Source organism: Malus sylvestris, chromosome 2, assembly GCF_916048215.2.
Source record: "Malus sylvestris chromosome 2, drMalSylv7.2, whole genome shotgun sequence".
Classification (NCBI taxonomy): Eukaryota; Viridiplantae; Streptophyta; class Magnoliopsida; order Rosales; family Rosaceae; genus Malus; species Malus sylvestris.
The window spans coordinates 36,633,048-36,648,978 of record NC_062261.1 but is presented as its reverse complement, the minus strand read 5'-3'; the positions used below and the strand labels follow the sequence as shown (position 1 = coordinate 36,648,978).

Sequence of the window (15,931 nt, the reverse complement as noted above, 5' to 3'; positions counted from 1 at the left end):
TAACAGTTAAAAACCCTCGATAAGAAACTCAGTTCCGAAGCAGTTTTTGCAATCACTTCTCAAATATGAAGTAATATAACTGAGAAACTAATGTGTAAGAGTTATTTCTTTCGAAAACCTTTTCGACCGATTGAACTATACAGGTGGAGGTGGCAAGTCTAGTAGAAGCCAAAATCCGACACAATCATCCCCGTCCAAGTCCCCCTGGATTGCAAGGAAGTGCAAGCCTCCGCAATCCTTCTTTGCTGCTTCCCAAGCTTCAGCTTCACTTGTTGTTTCAGGAGTCTTGTTGTAGGTGGCGTAAATATATCGGCCAGAGATTCCAACGGAAAGAAGCAAGCGAGCTCGTGCCAAATCGACTTCAATCGAGCAAACTTCCAACCCATTCATCCAAGCTGCACCAGCATATAGCAAGATGTGATCAAGATACTGGTTAGATGAACGTAACAAAACTGTACACGACGCAATAGGAATTAGGATGCTGTTATATTTGTCAATTTACTCAGACCAACGGTTCTTATTTAACAATCTAATGACATAACATGTCACGCTATCTGTATGGAGGACATCTGCGTATGGACATATGCAAGTAAAAATGCATAAGAAGAAAGAAGATGATAGTCGAGAGAATAAACACCTGCGAGCGGTTTTGCACGTGAAGATGCAACTGCCAATCCTGGAATCAAAGTCTTCTCATCAATTTCAATCCCCAACAAATCCAAATCTAGACTTGCGCCAAACACGAGGTTCGTGTCTAAGGATGAGATTTCCTCTTGAACAGCTGAAACCAGGAATTAGAATTAGTAAGGGCACATGAAATGTTTAGAAGAAATACTGGATGAATAAGGCAGGTCAGAGAATGTGACTTGTTATATTTGTTGAAATGTCACCATTAGCAAGTCCCTTACCTGAAAAGGGCAACTGAACAAAGGCCCATTTCTCGCCAACAAGATTTTCCGGAAGTTCCATTGGGAAGGGGTTATCCAATGCAAGGAGCGGCTTAGATCCTTTCTGGAAACCAGGATGGCGTGTGTATACTGTCTCATAGCGTTCTTCCAACCACAAAAGCAGCGATAGGCACTGAAAAAAGCAATGTTCTAAGACAAAAACCAGACAGAGAAAGCAGTTCTACCGGAAACCAAAAGAAAAGCTTCATTACTAACTGTTGATAGTGTTTCAAAGACGTGTAACTTCTGCATCTCTGCGGCAGTATCGCCATAATTCAATGTCACATATGCTCAAAAAAAGGGAGAACGAATGAAATGCTCGTCTGAAAGAAATCTTAAAAAGCGACTACTTGGTTTGGTGAAAACATCTTGTTGTGCTGTTCGCTTAAGGGGAAATTAAAATCCATGTCAACAAGCGATGGCGAAAGGAAGCGAGACCATAGAAATGCTTCCTTAAGAGAGCTGAGCGAGAGTGTTTAGTGCAGGTAAATATTACCACTAGTCTAGTCTAACACCAATGTACTTCTGTAGCGGCCCTCTAAATTCTGTAGGCTATTAGCTTAACTTTCTTAAGTTACTTGATTAGTAAAAACGTCTTCGTAATCAGTTGTGGTTGAAAAAAAAATGCTTCCTCAATCTGTATATGTTCCGAAAATTAGAGAGTTGACAAGAAAAACATGCTTACCCGTTTACTGGGAATAGGCTTTATACCGAGCTCATTACATGCTTTTGTGATAATTGTCTGCATCTGTGACCTACATAATCCAATTGAACAAAACCAATCATAAAAGTGGAACCATTACCAAATCCCAGCTGACATGCTTTCCCAAGCATGCACAATCCACAGAAGCACACATTATGCGCAAAATAAACGGCGAAGTTCTGCTACTTTAACCCTCTTGTTTACTAATTGTTACAATTAAAGAACAATGACTGTATTTCATCACTTTTTTCGAAATCTTTCGCGTACGAGTGACAATGTGAGGGTAAATTGGAGTTTTACAAGCGTAAATCACCTTACATGTGATCCAAATGTGCTGATTCCGATAAAAAATGGTGAAATTAAGCTATTGTTACTGTGTTGTAACAACCCATGAGCGCACCTCTCCCATTTGTGATTAACGTAGTTTTCAATTTGTTCGACACATATAAATGACTAAACTTTGTTCGGTTTTGACTTGCAGAGATGATTTTTAAATGAAGATTAAGAAAATGAACGGTTCTGATTACAACTAGGAGAAATTTACCTGAAGTAGCGGATTTTATCCGGCAGAGGGACACCTAATTCGTCAGTAATGGACACAATAGCATCCTTCAAAGTAATGCTGTTGATAACATTGTTCGGAAAATATTTCGTAAACTGCAGAGACAGCGATTCGTCACAAACCACCAGCTCCCACACCTTCTTCCCTCTGATATCCAAAATCGGCCTGGAGCAGAAGTCCAGCTCCCACTCCGAAATGCTCTCCGGGTCGGTTTCCGGGTCGAGGTAGCTCAGCTCCATCGTCGGGTCGTCGTCCACTTCATCGAATTCCTCCTCCTCTGCTTCTTGTGTTGTGGAAACCGAGCTTTCCGAGACGGAATTGGGACGGAAACAGCGGAGTTTTGGCCGGGATTTTGAGGGATCGGTGGAGAGAGGAGATGGGATTTTGATAGGTTTTGCCCGGTAGACAAACTTGGAGATGGGTTTGTGGTATTGAAGGGTGGGGGTTCTGATTCTGGTGGTGTTGAAGCTGAAGCTCGCCATGGAAGCAGTGACAGTAAGGAACTGAACTGATAGAGTTTGCGGGAAGAAGAAAAGACGGTTAATGCGGTTATTTCTCCACCACATATTTGAAGATGATTGTGGGCTCCCGGGTAGGGAGTTGGATGGCCCACAAAGTATGAGTGGGCTTTATTATTGGGCCTAATGCAAAATTGGGCTACTTTTACCATGCCCATAATTATTCCCCAAGCCAAGCCCAGTAGATAAAGACCTTTCGTTTTCGACTGGACCTTTGTCGTCTCCCTCCCTCGACCAGGAAGTGCCCTATCAAGCTATCAGCCTCCCTCCCGAGAGTCCACGGAGCCAACAAACACAACCAGCAGAAGCCTCTGAGCTTCTCTCTGAACGTGAGTTTTACAAATTCAGACCCATAAAAAAAAAAAAAAATGAAGTTTCCAACTTCTTCTTCTTCGTATTCGTATTCGTATTCCTCAGTTACTCCTATTCATTCGGTTTTTCTTCGCACAAAAAACCGTGGCAAATTGTCGTTTAATCTATTTCAGGGCACTTCTTCTTCAACAACCACCGCATCCACCACCACCTCCACTTCCACTTCCTCCTCCTCCTCTCAAAACCATCAACTCCTCAGCGGTAGCATACCCGCCGCCGCCGCCATGGTTTCTTCTCCCGCCACCCACCCCCACCACGCCGACTACCCTCCTCCTTTGTTTAGGTGCTCTCTCTCTCTCTCTCTCACTCTGCTTTTCGATTGATTTGCAAATTGCATTGCTGCCCATGATTTTTATTGTTTTTGTGGAACTGGGTTTTGTTGGTTTTGCAAATTTGCAGTGTTGCCCCGATGATGGAGTGGACTGACAATCACTACAGGACTTTGGCCCGGCTTATTTCGAAGAATGCCTGGCTCTACACTGAGATGCTTGCTGCTGAAACCATTGTTTACCAGAAGGATAATCTGGTAAACCATATTTATAAATACTCTTTCTGCTAGTGTTGCATTTTTGTAGCCTCAATTGAGACATTGGACTTCGTTTTGTATAACATTAGAAAGAATTGTCGAGTGTCACTTCGGAATCCGAAAGCTTTGAAATAATGTCAACGAAGAATATAATTCGGCGGAAATTGGTTTACACTAGATATTTTGAATTGATGTAGTCATCCAATAGAATGGATAGTTTGATAAATATCTTCCATGCGTTTAGTTGACATTTTCTTACAAAAAGTGTTTAGTTGAAGTAGATAACTTTATAAGGTGGGATTTCTGATTACCGATTTCAGTCAGTTGAATATTTTGAATTTCTAATGCTATAGTAAAATGGTGTTCATGGACTTCATAAAAGACACATGATCTTGGTACTGCATTTGGAACACATTAGTGCCTCTAATTGAGATCTCTGTGTTACCAGGATGCTTGATGCTTTTCTCTCCATATACACCCAAATGTAGACAAGGGAGCCGTTTGCCAAAACTTTCCGCACTCCCTATTAACTCTACCACACATCTGAGCCCAAAAGACATCTCTAATGAGCCAAAGTCTACCCCATTGAACCCCATGGGATTTCATTTTGTATAAGACTAGAAAGAATTGTTAAGTGTCACTTTAGAACCTGGAAGCTTTGAAATAGTCTCAACCAAACAAGTAATTTGGTGGAAATTGTGAAGTTGATTTCACAAGATACCGTTATGGTTGTTTTGAGTTGATGCAGTCATCCCATAAAAGGAATAGTTTGACAAATATCTTTCATGTGCTGAGTTGAAATTTCTTTTGAGGAAAGTGTATAGTTGAAATTGATAACTTCATGCGGTGGGGGTTTCTGATATTTGTCTCTTGAGCTTATACATATCACAAAAAGATGCACATACTTTTTCACTCTTTCCTTTCTAATCCATCTTTATGTTAGTTAATGTATTATTTCTCCTCATGGCAGACTGTAATCCAGATTAAAGTTCTGTTCTTTTATTTTTACTTTTGCCGTTATGTTTATGTTTTATTAAATTTTGGCATTAACAGTTTCATTTATTTCTTGATTTTTCTTGTGCATTTATGTTTGGATTATGACAACTGATAGTGGGACTTTTTATCAGGATAGATTCTTGGAATATTCTCCAGAACAACATCCTATTGTTCTTCAAATTGGCGGGAATAATTTGGAAAACCTCGCCAAAGCGACTGAGCTTGCTAACCCTTACAAATATGATGAGATCAATTTTAAGTTTGTACTCTTTATTTAAGCTTTTGTTCATTGAATTTATCTTTCAAGTTTTCTCTGACCCCTAATCTGACCCTCTACGGTTTACCAGTTGTGGATGTCCAAGTCCAAAAGTAGCTGGGCACGGGTGCTTTGGTGCTCGTCTTATGCTTGATCCAAAGGTTTGATAACATTTCTCATTATATTTTTATTTTGTAACTTTGCCACAAACATGTAAGATTTTTTCTTTCTTTATACTGTGCTCTGATAAAGACGTTTGGTCTTTACAAGGAAAGTTTGTTGCTGAGGCTATGTCAGTAATTGCTGCGCACACAGATGTACCTGTCAGCGTTAAGTGTCGAATTGGTGTTGATGATCATGATTCATATAACGAGCTCTGTAAGTTCCCATTTTCTGGTTCTTCTGTTTATATAGTCAGCAAAGTCAATATCAATATAGTAAAAAAGAAAGACAATGGAAAATCCAGCGAATGATGAACTGAGGACACATGGTTTCTTGCATAATAAAAATAGTTATGCTTGAATTTTGCTTTCTGTGTTTGACTATACCTTTCAAAGTCCATATTTATTGCTTTATGATTGTGTTGTTATACCGAAAACACAATGACATTCAAAATCTCTACATCATTGGAAGCATAAATCTTGATCAGTTTGGTGATTTTGCATATTTTTCTTACCTTAAATTCCAAATGTCTATCTGACTTTGAAAGGAATATAACCATGCCTATGTTAGTTTCTATAGTTGCATCCTCACTTAATTGTGTCGCACCTGTCTCTCCTTTTCAGGTGATTTTATTTACAAGGTTTCTTCTCAATCTCCAACTAGGCATTTCATAATACATTCACGGAAGGCACTGCTCAATGGAATTAGCCCGGCTGAAAATCGAAGTATTCCGCCTCTTAAGTATGTATTCTGGTATTTCATGTTTTGTGAACTTATATTTTTTTAGTCACTTTACTGATATGCTTATCTCAGAACTGGTATTTTGAAATGCTTAGATTAAATTTCTAAATATTTGTAGATCACATTCACAACTAGCATACTGCCTCTTATTATTGATCACATTTTACTTTGTTGCAGATATGAGTACTTTTATGGCCTTTTGCGTGACTTTCCAGACTTGAGATTTACAATAAATGGGGGTATAAACACCGTTGAGGAGGTAAGCCTTGTCATATGAACAATTATATTGTAATTCAGATGATATCCATTTTCTAGCTACATTTTTATTCAAGTCGTTATTTTCTATAAAGTTTTGTGTCATCCATTGGGACAGTAGTTGTAACTTGGGGTATTGTGTCCCTGCTGTCATTTCCTTTTTGTTGAGAAGATCGTATGTTCTGAAACTTTCTTCATTGTAATTGGTCAATACAGCACATTTGCAAAATTTAACTGTTCTTATCTTGATGTTTCAACTTTGTGCATATATATATGAACTGGCTATCCTGGTTTCTAACATGATTTGGATATATGGTGATAGTGATACAACAAAGCTGTCAAAAATTTCATTTTGTTGTCTTTTAGTTGATGCAAAACCTTTATGTTGACTCCCACTGACCTTTATTTCATGTTGTTTCCCCCTTTAATTTTAGGTCAATGCAGCAAGAAGGGCAGGAGCTCATGGTGTAATGGTTGGACGCGCTGCATATAATAAGTATGTAATGTCATAATTTGGATTTTCTTTTTCCTTTTGGTAAATTGCTGCAAGAACTTTCAAATTTGGTTATACATATTTCATGTCCCTATCTTATGACTGATATTTTTGTTTCATTTTTGTGTCCGAGTCCACATGTAATTCTAGCCCTTCGAGTGAAACTAGAACTCTGTCAGTATAGTTTTTGTTTCCTATCAAAGAACCAAATGAAATTCTTGCGTGAAAACAAGGGATTAAGTAGATGATGCAAAACTTGAAAGAATGAAATTAGAGTCGCTGATTTCTGTGAAATTTGAGCATGGAGTGTTTGGAGGTGGGAAGAAAGAAACCTCTTATACTGAGCTTTTCTGGTCTAAGAGTCTTATCCAAAATAAGAAAGCATTTTCCCTCCACTATATTATTTAGCTCATAACATCTCGCATCATATGTGCCAAGTAAGAAATTTACTAGAAAGTGAAAGATCAAGACTTGAATGAAGACTAACTACTAGCTTTAATGACTCCACCATATTAAAACTCGTGTTAACTTTAGTTTAGGTTCGTATTTTATTTAGATATAGAATTCTGATATTCCTTTCTATTGCAATGTTAATCTGTGACTCCAAAGTTGATTGACAACTTTTGTACATTTTTTAATAGACCATGGCATACTCTGGGACATGTTGATACTGTAGTTTATGGAGCACCAAGCAGTGGTTTAACGCGGCGTCAGGTCTGCAAACTTGACTGTAAATAGGTGTATCTACTCAGTTTCCATTGAATTTTTACAGCCTATAATTATCTTTTCTTCCACCTTTAGATACTGGAGAAGTTTCAAGTGTATGGAGATACTGCTGTGGGAAGATATGGACGCAAACCAACTGTGCGAGATGTAGCAAGGGTTAGTACTAGTTATTACTACGAACTATGATCCTCATAATATTATGGTGCTATCTGGAAAGTTTTACGCATACCCTTGTACAAGTCATAATAGAACAGATAGAATATGCCAACAACCTCTTCCCGCACACATGCCGATGTCGAACTGACAATATTATGTTATTATTTTCCACATTTTCCTTACTCCTAGATGATTTTATTTTATTTTATTTTTTTTAAAGAAAGTCAGGAAAGAAAAATTGGGCAGCTTTCAACTGATTGTCTTTTGATGTCAATTTAGCATTCAGTTCCATGGGTCTCTTCAGTCTTTTCACATTTCACATTACAAATACCAAAAGGGCATTATGTATATTATGTAATTTGACACATGTTGCTTATCTGACTCGATCTGCCTTGTTTAAGGGCTATATTTTTCTTGTCTTTTTTTTTTTTGGGTCGAATAAACAGGGATTGCATCACCCTCTTTTCTGCTACCATAATAACTTTGTTGTAATTGCATCACCCCCATTTTGTTCTACTGCAGCCTTTGCTGGGTCTCTTCCATTCGGAACCCGGGAATGGTCTATGGAAACGCAAAGCTGATGCTGCTTTCCAGCGTTGCACGGTATTATTTTATTATCCTTGTATACTTATTAAGTTCCACTTTTAGGATTCAATACATTATCTAAATTCAGGGGAGGTTTCTGAACACAGGACTTTGAAAGTTATAATCGATCCCCAATCAAAGCCTAATATTCATTCATTATTTTCCGATGGTTTCATTTACGTCCAGGGGATTATGTTGTTCCTGAGTTGCTTAAGTTTCTGATATGGCTTTTGAACCTTGCAGACTATGAAAGAGTTTTTTGATGAAACGCTTGTAGCAATTCCCGACTATGTTTTGGATAAACCTATTGGGGAGCCACCATCAGGCAGTGGCGATCCCTTTGCGAACATACACAGTTTGCTGCCTCCCGCGTATGAATCAAGGGAACTTGAACTGCAATATGCTTAGCCGGTGTCTATTGAAGATACATACTTCTGGCGGCGAAACCCGTTGTCAAATTTTTGGAATGTAACATGATTGATCCCAGGACCCATGTAACAACATTCATCCTACATGTCAGTGCGTAGATAGTGAAAAGCATATATCTTGTAAAGCAGTCGCTTTTGGATGATGACTAGCAATTTGTGTTTTGAGTACTACATATCTTGCTTGTATACTAAGAACCTCGCTCTTAACTGGAGCAATTTGTTCATTGATTTCGTAAGTAAATCCAATGACTTTCAGACGTCGATCTGTTATTTCTGTTTGGTGATTGATAAAATGCTTGTTTTGTGTCTCGTCACAATGTGGAACAGGCGATCGACTCTTCGTTGATAAAAAAACTGGGAAACATGTTATTTTATGCTCTTCAATTAACTACGGATTTTGGAATTTAACCTGTTAACGTCTATTTTATGCAGTCTTACTCTTATTTTACAAAAAGACTCTGTTATATGATTTAAACCCGTGACTTTTCGATCGCAAAAGAGAAAAATTTCTGTTCCAAGGCTCCTCCTCAAATATCTGTAACCAAAATTTATTCCGTTGAAGTTTGTAATTTTTGTTCCGTTTTTGCTTTCATTATTCGGAAAATGATCATTTTTCTAGGAATCTTATGATCGTGACCGTTTATCGTACATTGTGCGATTAATTTTTATTTGGTACTATTTATATTTAATTTTAAATTTTAAATTTTGAAATAATTTCTGATCGCACGATGTACGATGAACGATCACGATCACGATCACGGGATCCTTAGGTTTCCAAAAAGGATCATTTTCCTCATATTCTACGAAGGTAGGAGACGAACAGAGGTAACCTCTGTTAACTGAGGAGACAGGTGGCACAAAGAGGGTGCAGGCAGAGGGTGGGCAAAGGCTTCTTGGGCGCAGCAGATTTGAACTCGTATGATCAATTAATTAATTAGTTGGATGTGTCTCTAGAATCTTGTGCGATCGTTGAAAACCAAACACAATACAGATCCTCTCACTCTCTTCTCGTCTCTTCTCGTCTGTCCAAGTGAGTCCCGCTTTGCCCTTTTCTACTTTCCGTTTTCTGTTTGTTTCCCGGGAAAATTCCAAAGAAAGCGAAACCCTTCCTAATTTTCGGTTTGGAATTCGAATGCAATTGCATTAAATTTTGCTTCTTTGATTTGGGTATTTGCAGAATTTTGAGAAGACCCATCGGATTGGATTATACAAGTTTGAAGTAATGGAGGATGTTCGGGATCAGGAGCAGGCTGAGCAGCAAAGTCAACCACTTGGTATATTTACTCATACTTTTGGCCTTAATTTCCAGTTCAAGTATTAATTCATACTTTTCTACACTCAATCAAATCTTTCAGCTACACTTGGTTTCTGTGGGAGCAAATATGTGCCAAATCTTAGTAGGTTTTTAGCTTCAAATGTATGTCAAATTAACCTCATACGCTGGTTTTCGAGTGATTGACTTCGACTGAATAAATACATGAAGATGTTTGCTTATCCTTTTCTACTTAGTTTCTTCAAGAACAATTCTTCTGTAGGTCAAGGCGGAAACTTATTGTTTTTATGTACTTATCGATAAGATTTTTGAAATGATTTGTATGTCGAGAAGGATTGCAAGGGTTGGACATTATGACAACTGCTTCCAGTACACTGATCCATCATTCTTCCATGCTTTTATGTCGAGTAACTCAGAAATCCTATGTTCCAAAACCCATGTATTAATAAGTGGGGATGGCAGCCGTATTGACCATGTATAATGTGCGGGGGAAAGAATAAGATTGTCGTTCCCCCTCTGCTTTTGAGTGAATCAGATTTCCAGATAATCATATATTATGGGGCACTATAATTCCTATAGGGTATTGCAATCCATGTCAGCCTCAGAAAGGGCCATCAGAAGATAGACTAATGCTCATCTTTTCATCTTCTTTGTAGGTCAAGATGGTGAAAGTGAAATAGTAACCGAAGATGCTACCCTTGTGCATGGGGAACCTTCTCAAGGTGCTAATGGCCCCCCAAAAGTTGATTCTAAGGTGGAAATCCTTCACGAGAAAGTCACAAAGCAAATCATTAAGGAAGGTCATGGTCAAATACCATCCAAGTATTCAACATGCTTCTGTAAGTGTCAAGTTGTTGCTTATTCTTGTACTTGTAATATGGTAATCTTTGGATAGTGCTGTGTACATTAGTTGAAAATCCAGTAATTGTTATTTGTGCATGTAAAATTTTACTGTGGGAGTAAGACATGAATGGGATTGTGACTTGCAAACAGACACACACAACATCCACGTTCGCGGAGTTGTGCGTGCGTATAGGAGAAGTAATTGTGCAGGCATTAAAATTTATAAAAGGATGCCTAAGAAGGCTAAGATACATGTAGACAGGTCTTGTAGTGAATTTTTACTCTGGTTTTTTTAATCACTGATTGATTGGCATATGTGTGATAGTGCACTACAGGGCATGGACTGAAAGCACGGGACACAAGTTTGAAGACACATGGGATGAACAACGACCACTTGAAATGATTTTAGGAAAAGGTATTAGCCTTGCCGCGTAGTCTGTTACTGTTGATATATACAAAATATATGCAAACTGAGTTCTGGCGTGTTCCTTGTTCAGCCTGCAATTAGTTTTGTGGTTTCTTTATTGCATTTATTCTCTGTAATTACTTGTCATTTCTGATGATTTGGGTCCATAAACATTTAAGCATTTAAGCATTATGTAGTGGTATTAAATACAATGGACTTCTTATTAGTAGTATATTTTTGTCACTGCAACAGAGAAAAAAGAAATGACTGGCTTGGCTATTGGGGTGTCAAGTATGAAGTCTGGAGAGCGTGCCCTATTACATGTAGGCTGGGAGTTAGGGTATGGGAAAGAAGGGAGCTTTTCTTTTCCAAATGTTCCACCATTGGCAGATATATCATATGAAGTTGAGCTTATTGGATTTGATGAAACCAAAGAAGTAAGTTGCTCACTTGCTCTCAAATGTCTTCCCAAGTAGTTACCAATGGAAGTTTCAGAATCTCTTTTCAGGGACTTGCTCCAATAATATAGGTTAACATGTATATCTGTGGGTTCTGCCTTTCATAGGGGAAAGCTCGTAGTGACATGACCGTGGAGGAAAGGATTGGAGCAGCAGATAGAAGAAAGATGGATGGAAATGATTTATTTAAAGAGGAAAAACTAGAGGAGGCAATGCAACAATATGAAATGGTAACGCACTTGTCATTCTTACATATTTTATTTATGGCTGATGAGCTTTTTAGTTGTAATCTATTTTCTAAATTTCCCTTCTGACAAGATTCTGGTGGTTTTTCTCAGGCCATAGCATATATGGGTGACGACTTCATGTTCCAGTTGTTTGGGAAGTACAGGGACATGGCTTTGGCTGTTAAAAATCCATGCCACCTTAACATGGCAGCGTCTTTTATAAAGCTCAAGCGCTATGAAGAAGCCATTGGACAGTGCAGTATTGTAAGTATAATGCTATCACAAGAAAGTCATTTAATTTCATGTGTTCAGCGATTGTGCTATTCATCATTATACACTTAGAAAGTTGGGTTTGTAGGCTTATTTGGCATTCTGTGAATTTTGAATCTTCATTCACTCTAACCTGCCTTTTGGATTGCCATAGAAATGAAAATGCTTTTAGTATGGACCAGTGAAAAATTTGTAGGCTCACTAGCACCATTCGCCAATCAATAATCGAATTTTGGGTCCCATGCGACTCTTATGATCTCTAGTATGTTACTTTCCATGTTTTATCCTGTTGTTCATACTATATGGATGTTAAAACTCAGAATTGGCAAATGCAACTAACATCTTATAGTTGATTTTTCTGTGTCGTTTTGTATGGAGTCTGCTGATATTTACCTTTTCATGAATACCCATAAATTGTCAACGAAACTAACGTCTATTATTGATTTTTCTGCATTGCTTGGAATCGGCAGATATTTACCTTGTCATGAATACCCTTAAATTGTCATTGAAACTGTGTTAGCTGTAATTGGATGAATGTTTGTAGGTACTGGCAGAGGATGAAAACAATGTCAAAGCGCTATTTAGGCGAGGAAAAGCCAGAGCAGAGCTTGGGCAGACAGATGCTGCGCGGGAAGACTTTCTAAAGGCGCGCAAATTTGCACCTCAAGACAAAGCTATTGCAAGAGAGTTACGTCTGCTTGCTGAACACGACAAGGCTGTTTATCAGAAACAAAAAGAAATCTACAAGGGAATTTTTGGACCAACCCCAGAGCCAAAACCCAAACGGAATAATCGGTTGATCATCTTTTGGCACTGGCTGTTGTCATTGTTCTATCGTCTCTTCAGGCTCGAAAGGCATAAGGCTGAGTAGCCAAAGATCTTAAGCTCTTGAATTGTATGACAAACGGGGAAATTCATGTACTGAACCTATTGACCCTGAGGTTCGTTCGTTTACGTTGCGGGAGGGAGTTTAGATGCCAACTTTTTTAGTCAGGAGCGAAGATATATTGATCAAATTGAACTGTTCTAAACTATTAGACAAAAGTTTGTTTACTGAGTTTCGGTTGTGAAATTTCCATCGCTGCCATGATCTTTTAAATGGTGTGTTTAATGCGTCAATTTGTTTCTTTGAAGTAATGATTCTTGTTTGTTTAGTGTAACTTTGGCCGGAGAATTTGGTTACTTTAGTTACGAGTTTAGTGGTCTATATGGATGGGAGTGATTTATACGCAAGGATTTGGATTTTTAGTCGTCTATTTGTCGATTTCTTCTCTCCTTTTTCCAAACTTGCAAGGAAATGCTAATTTTCTCATGAACTTTAATTTTAGCTAATTATACTCCTGAACTTTTATACCTGGCCAATTTCCCAACTAAACTTTAATTTTAGCCGATACTTCTCTTAATTTTTTATAATTAACTAATTTTTTCCTGAATTTTAATTTTATAATTGCAAAAATGTAATTTTATCTCTAATGTGGATAACATTTTTTTTTCTTCTTCTCTTCGGCTAGTTTAGTCCATACATTTTTTGTTTGAACTTTAGGGCTTAGGGGGGAATTAAAGTTCAGTGGAGAAATTGCAAATTATATAAGTTCAAGAGGTAATCAGTTAAAATTAAAATTCACAGGAAAAATTGACCAATTATAAAAGTTCAGGAGACAATCGACCAAAATTAAAGTTTAGGGGAAAATTAGCAATTCCTTACAAGTTTGGTGAGAATTGATAGCTCCTTACAAGTTTGGTAAGGAAATCAGCCATTACCTCTAATAAAACTATAAAACTAGTATTCAGCGCTTGGAATTGAGGTTTGAAATTTCCTCAATCCAAACGGACCCCAATTGCAATTTATGACTTCCTTTGTCCCCGTGATCAAGGGTTTTAGCCTTCACTTGCCGAAAACAGTCTCAACTTATTTTTGACAAAAATGTTCATAGACTAATGGTATGTTTATTACAGTGGAATGGGAGTGGAAAAAAGGAAAATTGATTCTCTCTCAAGTGATTCCACGGTTTAATAGTTTAATAATTTTTTAGGATTAAAAATGTAGGCGGAGTACACCAACATCAGTAATTACACACTCATGAAAAATCATGAACTCCAAATTTCAACACTCTGGGGCATGCGATTTTGACTCCAAGAGAAAGCTCGAGATGGAGATTCGTATTGCGTGAGATTATTATAAAATTTTGAAATTTATCCTAAATTTTTTATTTTAAGGCTTACTTTTAACTACGCTCTTTAAAACTCGATTTCGATATCACTTTACTCTCTGAAGCTCAAAAGTCGTCACTTTGCTCCTTCGAACTCGATTCCGATCTCATTTTACCTCCTGAAACTCATAAGTCGTTACTTTACCCTAAACTGATCAATATTCTCTCCACTTTGGCTTGTTTCAATGTATTCCACTAAATCACGTATCATTAAGTTTATTTAAGTGGCATAATTAGGGCCCACTTATGGCTGACGTGGCACAAGTATAAAGCTCACGTATCCAATTAAATGGTGCCACAAAGATTGAAACAAAAAAATATAAATTTTCAAACATTGTATAACATATTAAAAAATAGGAAAAGTAAGAAAAATAGCAAAAATAATTGTCCATACACTCATCCCTTCTCCCTCCATCTCCAGCCACCTTATCATTAGTTTCATTAATTTCATTATTTCTTATGTTCTTAATAGAGTCGGCTGGTGAAGAGAGAATATGGTTCTTTTTGTTTGCTTTTACTAATGATAAAATTTGAATGGATGAACGTATTCTAAAAAAACAGAAACAAGGCAATGTAGAGCGAATTTTAAGTTTCAAGGAGTTGAGTAGCGAGTTTTGAGTTTTAGATAGGAAAATTGAATCAAAATCGCATAGAGTAAATTGATAACTTTTGAGTGGCTACAACATATTTTGAATTTTTTATGGACTATTGTCTATTCCAAAGATAATAGAGGTTGATTAATTTGATTGAGTGTGTATTATTTTTAATATGTCTTTTTTTATTAGCATCCCTGACACGCATGACCCTGATATTCTCCAAACATCAGGGTAGGCACGTGTTGACCGACACCCGAAGGTGACGAAGCCATATTAGGATGCATGAGAACTAAAAACAATTAACCGACATAAATAAAACTTGTAAATTTAAATATAATGAATATGCAATTGTGGAACGTGTTTAGAGCATACGACTAATCCGAGACACTAAAAAGGAAAAATATAAAATTGAATGAACAAAGGATGGCTTCTACACCAAGAGGACTCGAAGATGCTGATGCGGGAATGCCTTGATGCCGAAATTGTATGCCACGAATCTAAGTCCTGAGGAGGTGCAAAACAAAACATGAGTAGACCAAGTTGATATGTAAGTAATACTGAAACAGTTATTCATCAATGTACTAACCCCCAAAGTTTATGAAAACTCAATAGTATAGTATGTAATAGGTTTTCCGAAAACCCTAGCATGCCATAAAACCTTTCATAAAACATATATCGTATATAATGTGCTTATTAGTAGTATCAAAATCACCCTTAGGCATTACATCTCCCAATTGAAGTCACATATCAATATCTTCCAGTCGAAGCCACCTATCCACGCCCTACCGAAGCCATCTACAAACACCCGACCGAAGCCAATATAAATATCTCTCGGCCGAAGCCATTAACCAAACGGCCAGCCGAAGCCAATATAAGTATCATTCGCCCGTAGACAGTATCATTGAATAACCACTAAGTAAGTACATAAAAACATTAACATAATATTTCTAATATATATATATATATATATTGTTGATGCACAAAATCGATGAGGACTTTGGTACAACAGAAAGTGTCAAGTTTGTGACATTCACTAGATTGCTCTGATCACTAGTGTGGATAAGTATGTAAATGGATAGAGACAGGGAAGCAAACACAAGATGTACGTGGTTCACCTAGATTGGCTACGTCCACGGAGTAGAGGAGTTCTCATTAATTGTGAAGGGTTTACACAAGTACATAGGTTCAAGCTCTCCTTTAGTGAGTACTAGTGAATGATTTA

At 37.6% G+C, this 15,931-nt stretch overlaps 3 protein-coding genes across 4 annotated transcripts; 2 read left to right on the top strand and 1 right to left on the bottom strand.

Annotated features, from left to right (window-relative positions):
- LOC126586224 (protein TAB2 homolog, chloroplastic-like) lies at positions 1 to 2,761 on the bottom strand. Its single transcript, XM_050250983.1, has 5 exons — positions 2,195 to 2,761; positions 1,633 to 1,702; positions 909 to 1,080; positions 638 to 781; positions 1 to 395 (listed from the first exon to the last, which is right to left on the bottom strand). Exons 1-5 carry the CDS (start codon positions 2,692 to 2,694, stop codon positions 136 to 138), a joined length of 1,146 nt encoding a protein of 381 aa, XP_050106940.1. The 5' UTR covers positions 2,695 to 2,761; the 3' UTR covers positions 1 to 135.
- Positions 2,762 to 2,916: 155 nt separating this feature from the next.
- Positions 2,917 to 8,683, top strand: LOC126586219 (uncharacterized). Of its 2 annotated transcripts, XM_050250967.1 has the most exons (13): positions 2,917 to 3,059; positions 3,216 to 3,385; positions 3,502 to 3,628; positions 4,756 to 4,883; positions 4,972 to 5,041; positions 5,156 to 5,258; positions 5,666 to 5,783; positions 5,961 to 6,042; positions 6,473 to 6,534; positions 7,173 to 7,245; positions 7,333 to 7,413; positions 7,936 to 8,016; positions 8,242 to 8,683. In XM_050250967.1, exons 2-13 carry the CDS (start codon positions 3,327 to 3,329, stop codon positions 8,404 to 8,406), a joined length of 1,149 nt encoding a protein of 382 aa, XP_050106924.1. In that variant the 5' UTR covers positions 2,917 to 3,059; positions 3,216 to 3,326; the 3' UTR covers positions 8,407 to 8,683. The 2 variants fall into 2 exon arrangements, with proteins under 2 accessions (XP_050106924.1, XP_050106913.1); XM_050250956.1 differs by having other exon boundaries at positions 2,962 to 3,385.
- Positions 8,684 to 9,288: 605 nt separating this feature from the next.
- Positions 9,289 to 13,002, top strand: LOC126586225 (peptidyl-prolyl cis-trans isomerase FKBP42). The gene is made up of 8 exons (XM_050250999.1): positions 9,289 to 9,456; positions 9,604 to 9,700; positions 10,356 to 10,538; positions 10,868 to 10,957; positions 11,201 to 11,385; positions 11,514 to 11,636; positions 11,745 to 11,897; positions 12,448 to 13,002. Exons 2-8 carry the CDS (start codon positions 9,649 to 9,651, stop codon positions 12,772 to 12,774), a joined length of 1,113 nt encoding a protein of 370 aa, XP_050106956.1. The 5' UTR covers positions 9,289 to 9,456; positions 9,604 to 9,648; the 3' UTR covers positions 12,775 to 13,002.
- Positions 13,003 to 15,931: the final 2,929 nt, after the last annotated feature.